General features: G+C 39.2%; 1 protein-coding gene across 7 annotated transcripts in view; it reads right to left on the reverse strand.

Annotated features, from left to right (window-relative positions):
- EPB41L4A (erythrocyte membrane protein band 4.1 like 4A) overlaps positions 1 to 24055 on the reverse strand; it is a 260985-nt gene that overhangs the window by 89574 nt on the left and 147356 nt on the right. For all 7 annotated transcript variants that reach the window (XR_013333475.1, XM_077757185.1, XM_077757184.1 and 4 more), the window contains exons 6-10: positions 17069 to 17166; positions 15679 to 15799; positions 12426 to 12513; positions 10032 to 10120; positions 9369 to 9432 (exon numbers count right to left, since the gene is read on the reverse strand). Coding sequence is in view for 6 of the 7 variants with exons in the window: in XM_077757185.1 (XP_077613311.1) it covers positions 9369 to 9432; positions 10032 to 10120; positions 12426 to 12513; positions 15679 to 15799; positions 17069 to 17166 (460 nt within the window). In the remaining variant the exon portion in view is untranslated. The remainder of the gene's footprint in view (positions 1 to 9368; positions 9433 to 10031; positions 10121 to 12425; positions 12514 to 15678; positions 15800 to 17068; positions 17167 to 24055) is intronic.

A 24055-nucleotide genomic window follows, 5' to 3' on the forward strand; every position in this document is an offset into this window, starting at 1 on the left:
GGTATGAAATGGGACTGAAAGAATCTGGAAATTAGTGGTACTTCTCTGTGCCTTTCTGTACAGTTTTGACCTGTGGAAGCATGTTAACCTTCTATATCTTCAAAAAATAAAATAAAATAAATAAGACTACAAAGGAGACCTAAAACTGAAAGCAAACTGAGACAAGTAACCTAACTAGATCTCAAATGAAGTCCAAAACCTTAGTACTCAGGAAAGCTGAAGGAAGGACCAATCCTAGTCAATTCTGAACACAGTGGTTGACTATATGCCCTCTATCTTGGCAGAATGGTATGTGAGTAAAAGCACTACAAACAACTGTTAATTTTAGCCATGTGGACAAAACAATTCTGCAACTACTTGAGATATGCTTTAGAACTGAGCAAACAAGTAAATGTATTTCTGCTGTTGGGAGCCAAGGCTCTCAGGACATACAAATATGAAATGAAGAAAGGCCAGAAAGAACTCTGTGGGGATGGATGGAAATTGGAGATGTAACACGAATGCATGATTTCTACAATGAGTATGAACATGTTTATATGCACACCTATGTGTATATGTATTTATATTTGTATGTATGTATATATGTGTATATTCCTTAGCTTATCCACTGAAAAGGCCAAAAAGCAAAGTCACCCCAGTGGCAATTACCACACCTAACACCCAGATCTTAACCCTTCCTGTCTAAACAGAACCAAGGCTCCTTGGAGAAATGGCTGATAACAGGGCAGATGTAGGTACAAGATGCACCCGAAACACCACATTGTACCAAAAAGGAAAAAAATGGCCAAACAATGATAGGGTCAGATCAAAAGGGCAAAAGAGCCAGAAAAGGAGCCCTCAGTGACTAAATCTAGGACAAGGTGAGCACTAAAAAATTAGGTACAGTAATGTATCGTAAACTACTGAGAAAAAAAAAAGAAATTAGTATGCCCATGCTGATAAGTTAGATAAATAAAAGAGAAAAAAGGTGTGGCTCTTGCTTACAGTGGAAGGCCAAGGACTGATTGACCAATGTGGAGAGTGTGAAGAGCTAGAAAATCAGCATTTTACAACCATCCCAATAAAAGATCAGATCAGGCAAGAATCCTCAATGCATGCTAAATCTACAGGGGAAGCTTGAAGAGAAGCAGGGTATTTTCACTGAATTAAAGTATCTCCCCACAGATGACTTTGGGTGGCACTGAGGCTTTTGATGGGTAGCAGATGGAATATTTTTGTGAAATAATTATATGGTGGAAAATCAAATCAACATCCTGACTAGGTGATCAAACTTAGTAGAACCACCAAGTGACAGATGGCCATCATGTACCTCTAGATGGGATACCCTAAGGAGGACACGATCACCTATGTGGCTTTCCAGCCGAGAACACACATCTGCAGTCCAATCACAAGAAAAACAACAGACAAACATGAAATGAGAAGCTTTCTGTTGTTAAAAAGTGGGGTTGGGTGCCTGGGTGGCTCAGTCGGTTAAGCATCCGACTTCAGCTCGGGTCATGATCTCACAGTTTGTGGGTTTGAGCCCCACATCAAGGTCTGACAGCTAGCCTAGAGCCTGAAGGTTGTTTCAGATTCTGGGTCTCTGTCTCTCTCTGACCCTTCCCTGTTCATGCTGTCTCTCTCTCTCTCAGAAATAATTAAACATTTAAAAAAATTTTTTTAAAGTGGGGTAGAACTGTATTCTTCCAAAATTAAATGTCAAAAAACAAACCCCAAAATACTCAAAAGTGTTCCAGGTTACAGAAGGATAATTGGATTCTATACTGGAGAGGAAAAATGCTGTAAGGGACCTTATTAGTCTAACCAATAAAACTGGAATGTAAAAAGTAGATGGTTGAAGTATTATATCATCATAAACTTGTTAAGTCGATAACTGTGGTTCCATCAAAGAGCATCCCAATTCTTATGAAATACACACTGAAGTATTAAGAGACATGTAACATATGAAACCTTCACATCATTCAGAAAAGAATTGCTGGGGGGGGGAAGGGAGAAACAAAAAAAGAAATGGAGTGAAATGTTAACTGTGATTGTAAATAATAATAGGTGATTTTGTTCCTTGCAATATTTTCATTTTTGCTACTTTTTGTAAATTTGGGATTATTTTCACATAAAAAGAATATTTTTAGATTTATAGTTCCACTTGAAATGTGAAAGAATCCCCAGCTTAACTAAGTGAGACCTCTTGAGCTTGCTGACAGTGACTGCTCCTGGCCACCAGCACTTCCTGTGTACTTTTCTCAGAGTTCAGCCAAGTGGGTCTAATTACTGGTGGTCAGACTTGCCAGGAACCTTTTGGGTCTACATCCTGTCACGCTGGGTAAGTTTAACTGAGGTTAGTTTCATGATGTATTGTACACAAAAGTAATCACAGCCTCCTTTTTCATTTATTCAACAAACGTACATGCCAACCTCCGGGTCTACTGTTGGGGGCTGCATGCTCTGTTGATGAAACCAAGGCATTTGGGAACGATCCCAACTCCTCCCAAGTTTTCACAAAAATATTCCATCTGCTACCCATCAGAAGCCTCAGTGCCTCCCAAATCCACCCACTTCCCTCCATCCTTGTGGTTATGGCTGTCCCATCACCTCTCCTGATTAACCTTCAGTCTCCTCAAGTGCCTGCCTCTGTTCTTACCTCTCCGTGCCCCACATAGCAGCCACTTTACTCACAGTAGGTAAAGCCCAGGGCTTGAGGCATAACTCAATTTTCCCACCGGTGCTCAAGTCCCCCAGCCACCTGACAGGTACAAGAGGCCATCTTCCACACAAGGTGAGACTCAACTGTGTGCTGGGACCATCTCACTTTCCCTAGGCCTTCTAGCTCCACCACTAAGGGTAGATGAACAGACACGGAAAACCAGCTCTCACTCCTTTCTGATATCCACAGCTTCTCCACCTTCATCTGCCTTAAACCCACTGGATCCCATCTTATTATGGTCCTTTTACCTCAGTCACCCCAAATGATGCTCAGCACATCCCCTACTGTGTCCCCCTCTCCCACCATCACCCAACTCCTAAAACCCTTCCTTCATGCCCTCTGGAATTCATGGCCTAGCATCAGTAAAATCCCTTTGCCCCTCAGTCTGCTATCTTACACTGCCTTCACCCTTCTGTGCCAGGAAAAACCTGGATCTCCCCTGAGGACATGGTCTTAATTGCAGTCCACCTGAGTGATAGGTAGCTCTGCCTTTTGTCTCCCATATTCTCATATCACCAGGCCTGAGGGTGAAGACGCCTCCCTGCTCCCCAAGGCCACTTTTAGACCATCCTCTCCTCTTCCCCCTACAATTCCTTGATTTGAATCTCATATCTCACCTGACATCTCTCTGACAGCTGTCACCCTTAAGGTCATCTCTCTTACACATCGATGCTACTGCAGTCATAGTCACACTCTCCAATACTCCTCTTGGATTAACTATTGAAATCTCCGTATATAAATAGAACAATTCCTCTAACACCCAGACATCTCAGTTCCTTGAACTTCTCAATGATATTCTCTTCCTCCCTATTCCAACCACTTACTCCTATGTGTAATAGGACTTCACCCCAGGGCTTCTCAGCTTCGGCACTACTGACACGTATGGGAGCACATTCAACCTCTACCCCCTAGATGCCAGGCATATCTCTGACCCATCCAGTACTGTGACAACCAAAACTGTCTCTCAATGTTGCCAAGTATCCTGAGTGGGGAGGGCAGGAGGTGAGAACCACTGCCCGACAACTTCCCATTTACAATAATTGAGGATCCTCTGTGATCTCAGTGCCTAGCACCCAACTTTCTGACCACCACCCTCTCTCTCCAGCTCACTCTCTCTGGTTCTCTACCCCCAAAGCACTCCATCAGGCTCTCCACCCACAGACCCCACCACTCTTTCATGGTCCTCGCTCTCTTCTTTACCCAGTCTCCATTCCACGATAAATCACTGTATTTGCTCCCCTGCCTCACCAGATTCCTGGCCCTTCTCTTTGTATTATTCTCTTGACAAAGCCAACTTTCCCCTGGTATTTGCACCAGTGCTGCCGAATGTGGTTGGAGAAGAGCATTTTATATTCATTTTATATTCAGGACCCTCTGTACTACCCCATTATCATAGGATATCATCAAACCACATGTCCCTTGTCTACTTTCTCTCCACAATCACTATTTCATACCTTCTGCTTCCTTCAACCTCCCACCACCTTCTCCCCAACTTCAGTCTCATCTGATGACCTTTATACTTAGTTCCCTCAACATAAAAAGCAGAACAGTCCTAAGAGAACTACTCAGCTACCCTCATCTATAGTCCTATGCTCCATCCTCCTGCCTGCTAACCATAGATGACCTGTCCTGGCTGCCCTCTAAAACCAACCTCTCTATTTATATACTGGCTGTCATCCTCTATCGTCTACTGGAGGAATACCATCCCAGCAATTCTCTCTCTTCCCCTATCATCATCAAGTGTTCATCGCATACTGGCTCACCTTCGTCAGAGTGTAAATGTGCTAGTATTTCTGCCAACTTAAAAAACAAAACAAAACCTCTTGACTGGCTTCCGCTGACAGCTTTCTTCCTATCTGTTCCTCTTTGTGCCAAAACTCCTCAAAAGAGTTGCCTATACTCACCCTCTCCAGTTCTACTACTCCTATTATCTCTTGTTTTTCCTTAATTAGCATGCATGAGGGGTGGTCATTCCCCTAATAATGAACTCCTCTCAGGGCTTTTCTTTCATATAAGTGCTACAGTAAAGACACACATCCCTTGTGATTCTCTAGTGCACACTGAATACAGTTTAGTGTTCTTCCTATCTCCCTGGTTATTCCTTCTCAGCTTCCTTTTCGGGTTCCTCCTCTTCTCAATGTTCATTCTCCTAGTGACCTCATCTAGTCTCCTGGCTCTGAATGCCAGGATACGTCAATGATTTTCAAATATTAACATTCTCCGCAGACTTTGGTCCTAAACTCAACTCATAGAGCCCACTTATTAAATGTCTCCACTTAGATGTCTAACAGAGAGCTCAAATACAAGATGTTAAAAAACGAAGTATTAATCTTCCTACCCAACCCTGCTCTACACAAAGCCCTCCTCACCTTGCTGGATAGCAACTCCATTCTTCCTGCCTTTCAGGCCAAACACCTTTAAATGACCAGGACTCCTCTCTCTTATATCTCCTCACATTTATACAACCATGTAGCTAAATCCAGGATCCAACACCTTCTCAGCACCTTGAATGTTGCTTCCCTGGTCTGAGCCACTACCCTCTCTCATCTGGATTATATATAATATAATAATATATAATATAGCATAATAATATATAATATAATATAATTAATATGATATAATTAATATAATTAGTATATAATAATATAATATAGTATTTATTTAAATTTTAAAGTAATCTCTATACTCAATGTGGGGCTCAAACTCACAACCTCAAGATCAAGTCACATGATCTACTAAATGAGCAAGCCAGGCGCTTTTTGTCTATGTTTTTAAAATACAGACATTGAAAAAAATAAAAAATAAAAAAAAAATAAAATAAAATACAGACATTGGTCAATGGGTGAACAGGCAACAATCTCTGCTCTCAAGGAATTCAGTAAAAAGCAACCATTTGATAATAGACTTAAAACAATTTTAACTTCTCGTAATAAACATATATTCTTAAAACCATGAGCTAACACGTTAAGTGGTGGAATAGTGTTATTTGTATTTTCATTAAAATCAGAAACCAATCAAAGATGCCTTATAGTACCAGGCCACTTAACACTCTTCTATAAGTTATGACCAATGTTATAAAATATGAAACATAAATAACAGAAATGGGGAAATAAATTATTTTTGTTTGCAAGTGACATAATTATATACCTACAAAAATTTATGAGAATCAAATTAAGAACTCTTGGCTAGCACACAATAATTCAGCAAAACAGCCAGATTTGAGATAAACATAAAATTCCACAGCTTTCACCCCTACCAGTACAACACAGTTATAAGATACAATAGGAGGAAAATTTTGATTCACAACATTAAAAGTTCAAACATATAAAACTAACAGTATAACACACTATCAAACACTGTGTAGGCATATATGAAAAAATGAAATAAAAGGAAAAATGCTTATGATACAATATTAAGTATAAAACCCACGTATAGAACCACCTAGGGGGTGATATGTGTGTATGTGTATATATATTTATATATGTATATTATACAATTATATATGTATATTATACATCCGTGCTAATGGCAAAATCTCAAAGGGATTGTACTGAAATAGTAATCATTNAAAGCGGGGCTCAAAACCACAGACTGTGAGATCATGACCTGAGCTGGTCAGACACTTAATGGACTGAGCCACCCAGGTGCCCCGCCTCTGAATTTTAATAGGTAATTTTCATTTTCTTCTTTATATTTCTCAGATTTTCTACAATCATCATGGAAGACTTTATACTTAAAGTTTTTATTTTCTGATAGGTATTATTTAAGCCATACTACCTATCTGAAAGCTGAACTAATCCATAGAAGTATTTATAATAATTAACTGCTGAATCTGTCAGAGGACTCAATTTTTACAAAACCAGTTTTTAATTTTAGTTTTACAAAACCAGTTTTTGTTCCTCTCTCAAAAGTGAATCACTGAACTCACTAAAATTATATCTAAGAAAGATGAGATTGTTATTTGTGGATGCAAAGAAATATAAGAATAAATAGTATGTGGGGCACCTGGGTAGCTCAGTCGGTTAAGCGTCTGACTTCGGCTCAGGTCATGATCTCACAGTTTGTGGGTTTGAGCTCCACGTCAGGCTCTGTGCTGACAGCTCAGAGCCTGGAATCTGCTTCCGATTCTGTGTCTCCTCTCTGCCTCTCACCTGCTCACACTCTGTCTCTCTCTCAAAAATAAACATTAAAAAAAAAAAAGAATAAATAGTATGTGCTAGTACATTGTTTATATTTTTTAAGATATGATATGTGTTTTGGTGGGCACTGTTAATACTAAAAAGTGGAGTTAGACAGTGTTAATGGCATAGTGTGACACCAGGAAAAGTCTTTAATCTGTAGGACTTTGCTGATCCTTTGGGAAGTGAATGTCTGAATTTGGCCCTAAGAGCACTGAACATACTAAGTTAAGTCTCTCTGACTGGACCAGCGGAGCAGAAAACCAGAATAAGTATTTCAACCATTCTGCCAGCTGGCTGTGATTACTGTTCCAGGTGATGGGTTTCAGGGAGTTTTTATGTGTAATCTATGATTACAGTTAGGTCTCCATAATAATCAGCTTAATTCCACCATTATGTAAATCATTGCTCACAGACAGATACCCTGGCGGAGAGACAGAAAGACTGCAAAGCAAGAACACTCAGGAAAAGGAGCACTTTGGTTAAATTAACGTCCTATTTAAAAAAAAAAAAATGAATCCCTTTGATTCAAGCCTGAGTTATGTGACCTGCTTCACCATAGAGATTGGTGACATTAGGCTAACGAGCCAGGAGCACAAAGTGCCTCAGGCAACACCCAAATACCCACTCCTTTTCTTTCCTTTTTTAATGTTTTTGTGGGGGGGCGGGGGGAGAGATAGAGGATCTGAAGTGGGCTCTGCACTGACAGCAACAAGCCCAATGTGGGGCTCAACCCACTGAGCCACTCAGGTGCCCCACGCCCACTCCTTTTCAAAGCTGCAGGAGGGTGTAGGCAGAGCTGAGTTGGGAGGAAATGAGGACTGCCTTTAAAAAAATAACATGAAAAATAACAATTTTGTTGTTGTTTTGTTTTTACCTAATAATGAAAAAATCTAAGAAGTTAGAAGTTCAAGTTAGCTGAACCTTTACCAAATGTTTGTCCCTAGGCAAAAGACATTTTAAGGCACTCCAGTAATAACATAAAGGTAGTTGACCAAAGGATCTCACTCAGAAAAATGAGTGAGTATAAGGGGAATAATGATTCTAAATAATAATAAAGTTTACACAGAAAGTCTTTTTATTATAATATTCCTATTAAAAATGTGAAACATTATTTCCAACATAAAGATCATATTCCTTACATTATGTCATAAGAAACCAGTGGCAGGACATGGGAAAAAAATCACATAGGCCTACTATCTAATTAGCTGTTCTACTTTTTGGATGACTTTAATTCAATCTCATAGCACATGTTTTATGACTGATGTGTCTAATCGGGAACTGAAAAACCTAGGCTGTTAAGAACTATGATGAGGTGTTTGGACTATCATTTCTTTTTCTAATCTGGAATTTCCCTCCCCACAAGCTAAAACTCATTTCAAAATCCAATTTTAATTTTATCAGTAAGTGGCAGCATGTCACACAGTTCTGGAAAAGATTGCTGTATTTTTTCTAGAAAAATCAGGCTTTCTGATTTAACAGTATATAATCTTAGTCCGTCCGTTCACAGGTTGTTCAACAGATCCTGAAAGAGCACCTGCTATGTGGTACCCTGCCTGGTACCATGCTCCACTTGAGGGAGCGGCCACTCCTTTCCCATGTCTCAATGTGTAGATGCAGAAGTGCAGGTTTCATTCAACTCATTTTTACAACAGAATCTCCTCAGAAAGTCCATTCAATGCCATCCACTCAGGGTTTGGGTCTACATAAAGTTACTACCAAAGAGACAGAAGGATGATTCTCATACATCATATTTTCACTAACTTATCCCATAAATACAAATTAGAGTAATCGCACTTCAAGGGAGCACTCTTTGCACAGGCAGATTAAAAGGAAGCTTTCACATTCTTGCCTTTTTTGGTCCCGTTGCTTAAAAGCTACCTGTCAAGGCACGAACGCACTTCCAGGTTCCGACAAATACTGTGCCCATTACCCAAACAATGCTGGAGGACACTGCCAACTTGCTGGACGAAGGTCAGTATTTTTCACCCTTGCCTTTCATTCTCCTTTGAAAGCATCAGAATTTCCCTTCTGGCTTATCCACCGTGCTCAACCAGGGAGAGAAGAGAAGCATGACTCCCTATGGGTTGTTTAATTTACTTTGGAACAAAATTAGGACACTCTTTATTCTGAATGCAGGCTACACTTTTCTGATGATATGAATCCTATCTACATAGACAGTACTTTAAAGCAAACTACTCTAATAATAATAATCACCTCCTATTCTCTCTTGTGCCCTAGAAAGGTTTTTCTTCTCTTTTTGCTAAAATTAAAATGACACTTGTCCATAATCAACTCGTTCATCTCTACTCACTTCCCTTTCCCTTCCTAGAGAAGAAGTTGTGCATGTGAGTCAATTAACCTGGTTCCATGCGGCTGCAGCTGAAGAAACATGGCAGTGTTACTTCACAATGATTTTTAAGTTCTCAACGAGCAGGTAAGACTTCTCTCCTCAGTTAAGGGAAGCTGAGCACTCAACAAAAACTTACGTCTTTTCCCAGTACTCTGAGCTCAAACTGTGTCTCCTTGAAGTGAACTTTTGTAATCCGTGGCCTGAAAAACAAAGCAGATGGTGGTGATGCTGTAGTTTTTAAGAATTAACCTTTCAGAAATTCAAAGACGTATCCATGGGGAAAGACTGGTTCATTTCATTTCCTGTATATACTGCTCCAGTAATTGTGGAGTGTTCCCTGTGTGTCATTTGCTCTGGACACCTTCCTAAATAAAATTCCATTCTCATTCTCCTGTGTTTCTCCAGTACATACAGACAAGCTTGGAATCCCTCAAACCCCAGAAGTCTGCCTCCCCAGACAGCATAGGGCTACAGGCTCCCCAGGCCCTCTCAATGCCTCCCTCCTATAGAGTTAGAAGTCAGAGTAGTCCTGGGCCCTCAGCCATACACTGGAATGGGTAGGAAATCCTACTACACATAATTTGCCTGGAAAAGAGAGTCCAGAATCACAATACCTCAAATTTACAGAGGAAAATACATACAAAGATGCACTGGGAGAAAACTTATACCCAGTTTTACTCATTTATTTAACAACTACTGGAAATGTACCTGTTTTCTTTTCACTGACAAGTGAGCCCAATAAGCCTAGTATATACAGTGTATAATTTTAATACCAACTCTGCCCTCAAGTTATACTTACCAGAAGTACTTCCCCACTTGTTTTTTATTCTTGTAGACAACAACACCAACTGGAGTTAATCCTAAGAAATACTCAGATTTGTTTTCTCCCTGCAAAAATAAGCATACGTCTATTACCATGAATTTATTCATTTCAAAGCTCCTTGTCAAACTGTAATTGGCCATACAAACATAATATGTTATATTAATGTTGGGTCTAGTTTGTCAAAGACATTAACTTGGAAAGTTAGCTAAGCTATGGTAATAGCTAGCTTGCTGCTCATTTTTTTTCAAATTTTTATGAAAATTTTTCTTAGTATATTCATACCTATAACTTCAGTTCATTAAAAGAACCTGGACTGCCTATCAGGCCACTGATCGACTCACCCCATGCTGCATCTACAATGCTGTTCAACCCTGGCTGCACATTAACTGAAATCACCTGTGTAGCTCAACATGCTGATGACCAGGTGTTACCAAAACCAGTTACATTGGTATCTGTAATGAAGGGGCCCAAGGATCAAAAATACATCAACACTGCAGGTGATTCTCCTGTGCTGCCAAGAGTTGGGAACCACTGGCTTCTATCAAGGGTTCCTTCCCAAGGGCTGGCTCATCTTGATGAAGCCTGGTTTTCCACCACCCTTCTCCAGAAAGTTTAGTTCAGGCAGCTGCCTTCGGGCACACATCTGGGGTTTCTATCATGCTCCTTCCTACTTCCATTTGTGACTTTAAGACTACTCAAGAGTCAAAAATACAATCTCTTCTGGTAAAGACTGAAGACCCTTAATTTCCAGGAGATGATAAATCCTAACTAAGAAAATGAGATTCTGAAATGAAAAAGTCACAAACAGTGTGGGTAATGAAGGACATGCACACATCTGTATGAATTTTATTTCTACTCTAAGGTCAAATAACAGCCTGTAAAGTCATACTCCCAAGGAACATAAGATAACTGATATATTTTCAAAGAATACCAGCTGTTGCCCACTTTCAGTTCTAAAAATTCAATCTTCTGTATCTCCCTCTCTCTCTGACCCTCCGCTGCTCATGTTGTCTCTCTCTCTCTCAGAAATAAATAAAAACATTAAAAAAATTTTAATAATAAAAATTCAATCTTAGAGGAATGTATGGAAGATTCTAGTGAAGCCAGTTCATTTGTCATAAATTCCTACCATCCACAAAAAAGTGCATGTGAATTATGATAAACATGACACAAAAGCAGAACCATTTTGCAGATTCTTTACACATTTACTATATATTTCTTTAAAAACTAAAAGCTCAACAAGATTAATGTGGCTAGAAAGGAAAACAGCAACTACTGCACAAAGTTTTAGAGGTGTTCTTAAATGGTAGTAGTATAGAGCATTTAATAATGTAATGAGATTGGAATCTAAAATATCAAGAAACTACTACTTCTCCCAAACATGTAACTTCCATTGCCATACTAACAGTATGCCCAAGGATGCTTTTATCTCTTTACAAAGAAAACAAGAAGATTTCTTGGTTTAGGAAACTCTAATGAGCAAACAACATATTGCAATATGAATCCATAAATGAGTTATTTCCATTATGATAAGTTTAATCAGTGCTCCTTAAAAATCACATTCCATAATTTAATTGACTTTGACTATAGATAATCTTGAGCAATTCATTTTGTGTAAAGAATAAGGCACCTGGCTCTGGCTCATTTTCTCAAATCATCAAATTTGACTACTGCTAACTCAACTCCTATAAAATGAAAGGCAATGGCATTTCAGCCTCACTGGCAAAGAACTATCAACTGGTAACCTTAGAGGGTGGCTTCAAGGTTAAGACATGGCTCCAGAAGACTCAACACAGATTCAGTGTAATTGCTCTCTGTCTATGTTCAGCCAGTTTTCATCAGCCATAAACAAAAATTTGCAAGACCATGTCTATTAATGCAGTGGTGATAACTACAGTAAGCAGTAACCCTAATAGGGAGAGAACCTGTACATCCAACATAGAATCACCAACACTGGCACCTACACTGGTGCCTAGAGCCTACTTTTATGGCAAGTGATTTCACGAATGCTTTTCAGCCATAAAATCTATTTTTGGAAAATCCTCCTGTTTTCTGTCTCATACAATCAATTCTAGACCAATTTTAAATTGTTTTGACATTTAGCTAAGCCCTATGGAGCTGTTATCCAGATTGTGTTTTCAAGCCCAGTTAATTGTTTTCTACACATGGAAATATAATCACAGACTTTTAAGCAAAACTCATTAGGGTTTAATCCATGCAAGAGATTCTTTGTGTTCGAAAAACACAGATGAAAAGGTATCATCTGCTTGCTAAACAATAGGACTGCAGCTCTCCTTTGGGAGTTTTGGTGACTTTTTAAAAAAAATGTCATCAGCTTAAAATATCTTGTGTTAATTAAATGTTACTCACATAGACAGGATGGAGGTCAACGCCATACATCTCCAGGGATTTAGCAGTCCTCAAGTAATTCAGCTCTGCTTCAGAAGGAGCCTGACCCCTACACCCAGCATAAAAACAAAGGGCCTTATTTTACTAATAGGTATTGCACTCACACGGGGTATAAACCATCTTCACCATATTCACTGGAAAAATAAATAATCCTTTGTCCTAATGCAAACTTAAGTCTTAGTATTTGAAGAAGTCCCTTGCCTTCTTGGGTGAGGCAATACTTGTATTAAGTTAATTTCATTTACCAAATCTGTTTTTACTCATTATAGCCAATCCCAATGTCCCAGCATATATTAAAAATTCTGTTTCATGGGGCGCTCCTGGGTAGCTCAGTCGGTTAAGCGTCCGACTTCGGCTCAGGTCAAGATCTCATGGTTCGTGGGTTCAAGCCCCATGTCGGGCTCTGTGCTGGCAGCTAGCTTAGAGCTTGGAGCCTGGTTCAGATTCTGTATCTCCTTCTCTCTGACCCTCCTCTGCTCACACTGTCTCTCTCTCAGAAATAATTAAAACATTTAAAACAATTTTTTAATTAAAAAAAAATATGTTTCAGAAACCCCCATAGAGATTGAGAATATAAGCACCTGAATTAAAAACTATATCCTTTACAAAAAGTAAAACATCTCCATGTACCAGCAGCTCTCCAACAGGAGGAAAAGGGGAATAGTAGTAGGCAGGGAGAAGAGAATCCACTCCCCAACACCTAAACGGTGTTTCAAGAGCATCTCCTGAGCACATATGTAGTCTGAAAATACATTAGTATTGGGGCGCCTGGGTGGCTCAGTAGATTAAGCGAATGACTTCATCTCAGGTCATGATCTCACAGTCCATGAGTTCAAGCCCTGCATCGAGCTCTGTGCTGATAGCTCAGAGCCTGGAGCCTGCTTCAGATTTTGTGTCTCCCCCCTCCCCCCGGCCCTCCCCTGTTTATGCTCTGTCTCTGTCTCTCTCTCAAGAATAAATTAATGAAGAGGCCCCTGGGTGGCTCAGTCGGTTAAGCGTCTGACTTTGGCTCAGGTCATGATCTCACAGTTAGTGGGTTGGAGCCCTACATTGGGCTCTGTGCTGACAGCTAGCTCAGAGCCTGGAGCCTGCTTCAGATTCTGTGTCTCCCTCTCTCTCTGACCCTCCCCTGCTCACGCTGTCTCTCTCTCTCTCTCCTAGAAATAAATAAAACATTAAAAAAAATTAAAAAAAAAAGAATTAATGAAAAAAAAGAAAAAGAAAATATGTAAGTATTTATAAATTGTAAAAGTACTTGTCATTTTCTTAACACAAAGTATAGAAATAATCCCAAAATCTTCATTGATAATCATTATGTAACGGTATTCCTTCCTAATGAGTGTGAGCATCTGCCAGGAATCTCCATGGATGAGTGAAACTCTGTGTGTGTCTCTCCATGGATGAGTGGAACTCTGTGTGTGCGTGCGTGCGTGTGTGTGTGTGAGAGAGAGAGAGAGATTTTTGCTTGTCAACAAAAGGAGCTATGAATTTTTTTTATGAATAAATCCTGCTTTGATGCATCACAGGTTTCAGCTATGGTACCCTGGAAAACCCAGCAATTCACCATAATTTTGAAATCTATAAAGAATGTTCATTACAAATTAGACACAAGAAAGCTAGTAAGCCTTGATCAAGCCTTATTCTCTTAGAAATAACAGTCACACTGTCAATACCATCACATAAAACATGTAAGGCCCTTTACCCAAAGCTCCTTGATAATTTCAAATATGTAATTGTACTTTGAAACTCCTGGAATTAGTAGTCTCAGAATGTGCCAAACACACTGCCCTTCATAATGTTATAAGAGGCATTCTCTTAGCATCCACTTCAGGGAAACCTTAAAATGAAGGACTCTGTAATCAGGCTGAAGAGTATTCTGGTGCATGCTAATATAAGATGGAAAGCCTGGTTTCTCTGATTGCAATTCAGCAATTGACTTTTGCTGCTACTCACTGCAACAGATCCTTTAGGCAAACATTTTTTGTTGACCAGATTAATTCTGCATTTTTTAAAACTATAATAGAAACTTAGCAAATTCAAGAGGGAATGTTACATAAGAGGAAATAAAGCAAAATTAATCAGTATAAAGGATTTAACCAAAATAACTATAATTAAATTATAACTTCAATGCTGCAGGCCATTAATTGAAAATCCTACCAGGGGAATGTGTATATTCTCAGAAGTGCATGTGGTGTTAACATAATACCCTCCAAGGCTCCACATTGGTGTCATCATGATTTCCAGATTCACTGCTATAGACTGAATAGGACTTTGCTCATAACTGTGCAGAATTTACATACTTAAGTCACACCAAATCCAAAATACATTAAGGCTTTTGTGGTTTTAAAATATACTTATAGCTGGACGAATAAATTTCACAAGGTTTATGACTGAAAACCTAGAAAATTGCAACATAACAATATATACAGAATGATTCCATTTATGTTAAATCATACATACATAAATCTATGTAAAATATATTTTCTCTATGTGAATTTATGCATAGAGAGGTCCGAAAGGGCATTAATCAAAAATATGTTGACTTTAGGTTTTGAAATTTACTCTCTCCTTTACATTTTTAAAGTTACTTGGGTTTCCTATCAGCATTTTAGTGTTACAAGCAGTAAAAAAAAAAAAAAAAAACCTTAAAAGAAAAAAAATACTAGAATGTTCAAGGCATAGGTGAAGAATTTATCATTCCAGAAACTTTTCTGAAGACTACCAAGAGCAAAAGAAGATACTTGATGGATGATGTAACTTAAGACATGATTTTTTTCTAGCTTTGAGATATAACTGGCATACAACATGGTGCAAATTTAAGGTGTACAATGTCTTGATTTGATACACTTATATATTGCAAAATGACTTATCACCACAAGGTTAGCTAACACCCTCACTTTGTCACAGGATTACCATTTCTTTTTTTGGGGTAAGAACATTTGAGGTTTACTCTCTTAGCAACTCTCAAGTACATTGATGGTTCATGAGGGCAGTACTCTAAGTGAAATAAGACAGAGGAAGACAAACACTACAATAGCATTTGAAGTGGAATCTAATAAAGCCAACCTCATAGAAACAGAGACTAAGATGGTGGTTGCCAGGGACTGGGGCTGGGGAGATGGCTGGTTAAAGAATATACACTTATTTATAAAATGAAGTTTTGGGGATCTAATGTACACACATGTTGATTATAGTTATAAAATGTGATTCTTACATTAAAGTTTTATGAATCCTTTCTATGGCTTCTTCAAGTTCTTCCTTCTGATCAGGAACAAACCGGTACTCTGACACATAACCTGCAGTATGTTTATATGGGTCGTAATCTCCAAGCTCAGCTAAAAAAGAAATCGTATTTTTTTCCATTTTAGAAAAATATTCCTAAAAATATTTAAAAACACTCCTAGCATGCCAAAACATTTTCTTCAAATGCCTTATTAATAAGTTGATACATACTAATTTTAGTAAAAAAACAATTAATGAGTATATACGAATGGCATAAATTAAATCTTCATTTTCATTTCAATTATTCTTACCAGGTTGAAATAAAATGATGTAAACAAAATTTACTGTGCATATATTAGAAAAGGCAAAAAGCAATGATGAGAGCAATATATCCTCTCAGAAAAAGGCATCAAGAGATAGAGCATATGATTCAAAATGTATATGCCCCAAACAGTGGTCATGGAAATTTAGCACAATACTTACACATTAGTTTATACAAAGAAGCAAAAATCAAACCAGAAGCTCATTATACTACTTTATTAAAATTTTCCTCCCTATATTAGTCCACCTTCCAAGTCCAACCCAACTCCATTATGTGCTATTTTTCCTAGGATATGTCTTCTAGACCATCTCTGGTCTGGAAATGCCATAAAGTCAAGGCTGTCTCATTGCCCCCATACCTACCTTGATTCCTAGAAAGGACTCAGTATTTGTAAGGGGAAACATCCTCAGCCTCCAAAATGCCAATGCAATGTGGAGCTGCCCCACATGGTTGCCATACTGATGCCAAGAGCTGAAGTGCAATGAGTGACAAAGGTGTCCCACACCCTGAACTGGCACTGGCATCTGACCACAGAGAGTCTTCACAACAGCTGCCCGGCAGCATTCCGATCTCTGAGGCAAAAATNGTGGGATGTAGACTAGAAGGGCTTTTCAGACACTCCACTTCATCAAGAATCAGTGTTATTCCTGGGGCGCCTGGGTGGCTCATTCGGTTAAGCATTCAACTTCGGCTCAGGTCATGATCTCACAGTTGGTGGGTTCGAGCCCCACATCAGGCTCTGTGCTAACAGCTAGCTCAGACCTTGGAGCCTGTTTCCGATTCTGTATCTCTCTCTCTCTCTGACCCTCCCCTGTTCACACTGTCTCTCTCTCTCTCAGAAAAAAAAAAAAATCAATGCTATTCCTGTCAATTTGACCTATGACAACGGATATGTAACTGGTTTCACTTGTACATCTTCTGAAAGGACACCGATTAAAACCTGAATCTTGACTAAATATTGTTTTAGGAAAATATCATTTGATAGGAAGGATTTTAATACATAAACTTGCTTAAAAAAAAATTCACATTTTTTTTCTCAATATGCGTCAGTGGAACCTACACTGGATGGCATATGCTCCCAGCTGAGCAGCGACGTTGACAGGGCAGGGCAGCCGGCCCTGAAGGACATCTTGCTTCACCTGCAAGAAAAACTGATACCTAAAAGAGAAATGGAAAAAGGAGATTAATGGTATCTTACACTACCCAGCCCTGAAGTTTCAGTGTCTGATAATTACAGCAACAGCCAATCATCTTTAAGGAAAATAAAACCACTTCTGTGCTTTTATGAGGGGGCTGTCGAGTGAACAGGAACTATTTCAACACACATAAGCAATACAGCGTAGTGGCTCAAAAGTGCAGGCTCTCGAGAGACTGGCTGGATTGCAGCATCCCAGCTCCAGTATTCATGTGGGCAGCCGCCGACCATCTCCAACAGCCAATGTCTGCACCTGCCGAACTGGGACAGTGAAGTGTTTACACCTCATGAGGTCAATGTGGAAGTTACATATAAGCTATTCTCACCATTCTCACTATTACCACTGCCACTACTACTATCACATCGCCTTCCTGGGAGGAACAACCTTTATAATCTGTTACCTACAGGCTAAAACCATGAGTACAGGACAAAAAGGTGATTATAGTGCAGTTCCATCAATTCTCATGCCCCTTACCTATGGCTTTCCTCATTCCATTCGGCTAAAACAAACCTGTTATAATAGTGCCATCCACTGTCCCAAATATTGGTAATATAATAACTTATTCTAAGTGTTTTACATAAAATAATTTATTTTAAAATAAGGTCAATACTATTATTGTCTCCATTTTGCAGAATGAAGAAACTAACAAAGAGATGAAGTAAAGTATCTTGTCCAAGATGTCACAACTAGTTAAGTAACAGAGCCAGAACTGGAACCCAGGCTATCCAACTCTAGAACCTCTTAATCAGGATGCTATGCAACTTTGGCTAGCTTNTCAGAGATATATGAACCAATACAATGAGCCATCAACACCATCCTCAGCCACCATCACCTACAAAGCAGGCATGCATTCACACACTCATGCCCCAGGCTGTCCTTTGTAATTTCTCTTTCTTTGTAAGCCAAGTCTTGATGTCACTGGGAAGGGCAGGAAAAGGACAAAGGAAATGAATTATAAAAGTCAGATGTATTAAGTTTCTCTTCTCCAAATGCTCACATCCAAAGGCCATAGTGAGGGAATCCAAATGTTAGTTATACTCTCCTTATTTCTAGAAGACTGGTACCAAGTTTGATTACATCCACAAGCTTAAGAAATAATGCTCTTAACACCTGGTGTTTCCTGAATGCCCATTTCAGAAAACAGCACCACAGTCTTGAGATATCCAAGGAACAGAAACCTACCAACAATAGGCAACCCTGGCACGCACATTCAGTCACTCAATCTGTTGCTTTTTGGACTCCATACACTTCTCTCCATCTTCCGGTCCAGATCACTATCCACTGGATTTCTAAAACCTTCAGTGTTCTGCCAACATTCACACTTGATTCTCTTCCAAACAACCTTCCCAAGAGGTAAATGAAATTCTTAAGAGAAAAACAGGATCACATCACTCCCTTGACAAATAAGACCTTTAAAATTTTTCATTTTGCTTTCCGAATAAAATTTAGATCCTTAAGAGAGCTTGTGATGTGCGCACCCCCGTCTTGGAGTGGCCTGCCTCAGTCTCCTCTGCAAATGGGCTCTGTGGCCTAGCAGAGGCCCCATCCCTAACCTTGCCACCATTGATCGTGCACCAAGGCCCACAAGAGGTGGCTGCCCCGGTTCCCACAAACCCACAGGCGACAGCACAGCAGTCATCCCTTCTGGCGGCTCTCGCTCCTGGCCACCCATCATTATTACCAGTGCCACCAAGGTTCTACTTCCAGTAACAGCTCCTGGGAAGTACAGGGCATCCTGGGGAAGCCACCCCTCACCACCTGGGTCTCCCCAGCACCAACCCAGGTCCTGGTAGGCAAGCTTCTTTTTCAGGAAGTCTACTCTCCAGTCCATGGCTACAGTGTTGGGAGTCTCCAGAATGCTCAGAATCTCCCCAGGCCTCCAGCAGCACCATTATACCTGTGACTTGGCTCTGGAGGCAGGAGGAGGCAGCCTGGTGGCCAGCCTGGCAAGGCAAACCTCTGGCCCCAGTCCTGGGTGGCCACCATCAGCCACCAGGCTTTAGGAGGTGCTGGGCTTATTAGAGCCCTCCCTTCTCCTCCCCTCTGCTACCCACTCCTAGGCAGGAGGAGAAGCTGCAGCGAGCAAAAGTGGTTGTTGGATTCTTCTATAGCAAAACACCAAAAAGGAAGTTGAGAGAACCCCACTCTTTACTCTCCAAGCCATACTCAAGCCTTCCTGACACCCTGTAACCCTGTGGCTTGCACCAAGTGAAACATAAACTACAAACAACCAGTTTAAAAATAAATCCTTGGAAGACTTTTGCTTCTTGCGCCAAAATCTCTTGCCATTAACCAACAACTATCTCTACTCCCTAACTTGCATTTACTTTTCTAGCCCTACTTAACTACTCCCCATACCTGAATGCTCATTTTGGGTATCAAATTCACTTTGTTATAATCATCTTGAGGAGGAAAAAAGCAGAGTAAAGTACTATTAGCAGAACTTAAATACAAAAGCTTATACACGGAAGAGACATTTTGCCAGAATTACTACTGCTTGCTGGAAATTAACATTTATTTAGCTATATTCTCTTTCTCTATTGTTAACTTGGAATTTCTTTTCCCGAAGTGTATTTTTTTTAAAGGAAATGGGTCACAGATGCATATTTGTCTTGTTCTATTAAGACTTCTATAACATCTGACTGAACAGTCAAATCGCTTGCCAAATACAGAAACAGAGGGACCTAATACCACAAGAGTTTGCTTCAAAGAGAAAAGGAAAGAGAAACAGAGGGAGATGGAAAAACAAAAAACTGAAACAGAAAGACAAACAGATACAAAGAAATTGACCATATCCCATCAGTGACTGTAGTCCCAGTACCTAGGTCTGGCACATAGTAATCTCTCAATAAATAGTTGTTGACTTGATGGATGGATATACACATGAATAAGTAGACAGATGGCTGAAATGGAAAAAACTGAACATTCTTTGCTGTTTCTGAAATATTCACAAAGAAAAGAAAAAAGGACATCTGTTCAAACTTCTCTGGACAGCCTCCCTTTTAAAGATACTACAGATCTTTAAGTCACTGCATTAAAGAAAAATCCACTAAAATCAAAAGACAAGTAAACTATTTTTAATTAAGAGTTTGCTTAATCTTTATCACAGCAAGCATCAATTAGTTTTTTTATAAGACAAATTGATGATACAGTAAAACTGTATTTTCATATGTTAAACAAATATTTTATCATTATGTCAGGGACTATTTATAACTAACTGCATATAACTTATTTAGTCCATTTTAAGGGACTTGGTGTGCAATTTAATATTTTATTTAAGTCACAAATTTAGAGTTGGGGAGTCTTTCCCTCTGTCACTTTGATGAAGGCTATGATTGGATGCTTGGGTCCTTTATATCTGTAGTTTTTTAAAAATATTTTTATTTATTTCTAGGAGAGAGAGAGACAGCGTGAACAGGGGAGGGTCAGAGAGAGAGGGAGATACAGACTCCGAAACAGGCTCCAGGCTCTGAGCTGGCAGTCAGCACAGAGCCCGATGCGGGGCTCAAACCCACGAACCGCGAGATCATGACCTAAGCGAAAGTCGGACGCTTAACCAACTAAGCCACCCAGGCGCCCCTATATCTGTAGTTTTAATTAGGGGAAAACTGCAGGCCAGTTTGCCTTGGATAGATCTTCTTCATGCCTGTTATATATGTGTAACTATTAATAGCTCCTCTCATCATTCTCCAAAGTGTGAGGGTTTGGATGATCAACTATACCGTGACCCTGGTTACACTGTACCCCTATTGGAGAAAAGGAAAATGCACGTTAAAAATGATCCACTTAATAAAGGAAGTTTTCCAGGCATTCTGGTGCAGAGGAGGCTTCATAAAGCAGGTATTGGCAATGTTTTCATGTAAATTAATATCCTGGTATATATACACTGTCTTCCAGGATAGATCATGAGCCCTGGAGTATAAAAAAGCTGGGTCTGTTGTGGGGATGAGCACTGGGTGTTATATGGAAACCAACTTGACAATAAACTATTTGTATAAAAAAAAAAAAAAAGAAAAGCTGGGTCTTCTACCCTGTCCACACTTAACCACACTACACCCAGTACAACACAAGTGAAGGGCTTAAAATGCTGGCTTCATGGTTTTCTGCTTACCTGACATTCACTGAAAAGAGCTGAGTTTACACCAAGGATGTACAAGCTGTTGAGCACCATTAATAATTTAGCAAGTATCAGAGACTTCCTTCAAGAAGGGACAGAGATACCCCATTCTTTCCAGAGCTCAAACACAAGGTTCCCTGAGATTCAGTGGCCAAAGACATGCTTACATCGACACGCCTGAAGCACACCGTCCGGTGACATGGGACCCTGGTGAGGAAACAGCAATCTGGGGACAGGGAGCAGTTTGATTTCAGTGCCAGGTGAATTTGACACTGAAGAATCCAAGAGGAGAGTAGCTACCTACAGGGAAGCAGGATTGTTTTCCTCCTCCCACACAGAGGGAACTAGCATGTGATAAGAGCCTAATCATTTTATATAAAACTTTAATGTGAAGGACAGAGGTAAATGTTTATGATATACATAATATTGAACACTGCGGGGGAAAAATGGCATGTACTGCTTAAGAAGGAGAAAAATAGTAGAGGAAGCACACACTGATTCTCAAGAAAAAGTGACAAGATTAGGAATAACACTTATCTCAGAAGTATAAAACTGATGATTACAATACAGAAACAAGTAGCAATAATACCACCTTACATTTGTATAGTCCTTTAAAGTTCACAGATTTCTTGTGAATCCATACCAGAATTAACCCTTGTTTCTTCTCTGCTGTATTGAAGACCCTTATCTTCACTTAGAGGAGACAGAGACTCTGGACATGAACATGTAGCTGCAAGCCACTCCACTGGTAAAGAAGCTAAAACAAACTCATCTTCACAATGTGAAAAATAGGGATTGCCATATTAAAATAATAAAATAAAATAAATAAGCTTAATGTCGGTCTCCAAAGACTACTCTAAAACATTACAAAATAAAATTAAAAAGCCAAATACCTATTTTTAGAAGCTAAAAAGTGTCCATTATGAATGAATCATCTGGAACATTATTTTCTTTTTTAGAAACTGTTCTTAGATCCTTGAAGGTTCAGAAAGATTTCAGTGACATCACAGATAGGGTTGTCCAGCAAAGCGGTGCACAGTCTCTCTGTCCTCTCTCTCTGCAAGACTGAAATTCTCTCTTTGGTCACTAGTGAATCTCCTTGGTATTCAGGGCACTGGACACAGTTCTCCATGTAGTTATTAAGTGAAGGGAGGGGAGTGAGTGAGTTCTGTCCTTACATACAAATTCAAGAAATGGACACAAGAGGACAGTTGTAGGAGAATTCATAATTAAATGAACAGGTATACCCAGAAAGTTGTGACTGGTGGACTGACTTTAAGCTGGAAGACCCATCTCGGGGCTCCAATCCAAGATGGTCTTCTCCTCTGTAATTATTTAATTATCAATGATTTAAAAACAGAAAATACCTATCATTATCTGTAATTCAGCTACCCCTACCATCTATGGAACACTTAACATTTTTGTGTTATGGTCAGTACTTGGCCTGTATTAGTTTATATATTCCTCTCATCATCTTTTTGAAAAAATACTTTAATTCATTTTTGCAGATGAGAAAACTGAGACTTTAAAAGGTTACAAAGTTTTCTAAGTTTTCTCAAATTTACACTGCTAGTGAGTGGCAGAGCAAGGATGCAGACCTCAGCCTGTCTGACTCCAAAGCCTGTCTTCGTGTTATACTTATCAAGTGTGCAGGGGATACAGAGCTATGAATGAACCAGAATGTGTGGAAGGCTGTTGTAATATTTGAATCAGAATTAATAATAGGTTTAACATATACCATGAGGACACAAATGATTTAAAGAGCTGACGAAGGGAAGAGACTTTAGATAGCATTAATTTTCATATCAAAATTTATGAACAACCTAGGAGCCAATACAACAAAGGCTAGAACAGTTTCCAGAGAAGTGAAGCAAGATAAATGTTCAACTTGCAAATGCTGACCTAAGTATACTTTTCCGTTAAGAGAATATATTGGGAGATTTGGGGTTTGGGTTTTAGTTTCGCTTTTACCAAAATTATCTCATGCAACTGACTCCCTTTTTAAGGTTCATTATACCTATACATTTAAATCAACATACTTGTGCAAATTAATGACTTTATCTTCAGGACATTCTAAAAATCAGTATGTAGTGATATATTGAATCATATTGAACTTACCTAAGTTCAACTATATGCTCTGGGCAACAAAAATAAATTAGTTAGATCATGGCTACTAGCTGGAAGCCAACTCTGTAATCTGGTTCTTAGCTACATGACCTGGTCTAATATGTGAGGAAAAGGAGATTGTAGTGATTATGCTGTGAGGTTGTGTATTACCCACAAATCCATACATTCTGCTAATGAGCTGGTAGTAGATTCTGAAAGGAAATTTCTGTTCATAATATTTGGTGAACTGATTTAAAATAATGCATTCTAAAACACTCATTTCCCTCCTCATGAACAATAAATTGAGTATCTTTTGGAACCCAATCTTTACTTAAGACTGCGAGAGCGAGGAGAGAATGAAATAGTAAGCACTACCATTTATCAAGCACTTACTGCCCCAAACACAACCAATGAACACAAGCTTTATATTATTTTTAGTACATCATTTCATGTTTATAAAACCTTATGAGACAGGTATACCTCCAATCTTACAGGTGAGGAAAAGTGAGACACAGAGAGGTTACTGAGAACCTCAAAACGAAGGACTTCCCTGATATTTTCATTAAATGTTACTTCCTTGCAATTTCCTAATAAGTTACAAAAATGGGTGTGTGTGTTTGGGTGTTTA

This window comes from Crocuta crocuta, unplaced genomic scaffold (genome assembly GCF_008692635.1).
Source record: "Crocuta crocuta isolate KB4526 unplaced genomic scaffold, BGI_CrCroc_1.0 scaffold131, whole genome shotgun sequence".
NCBI lineage: Eukaryota > Metazoa > Chordata > Mammalia > Carnivora > Hyaenidae > Crocuta > Crocuta crocuta.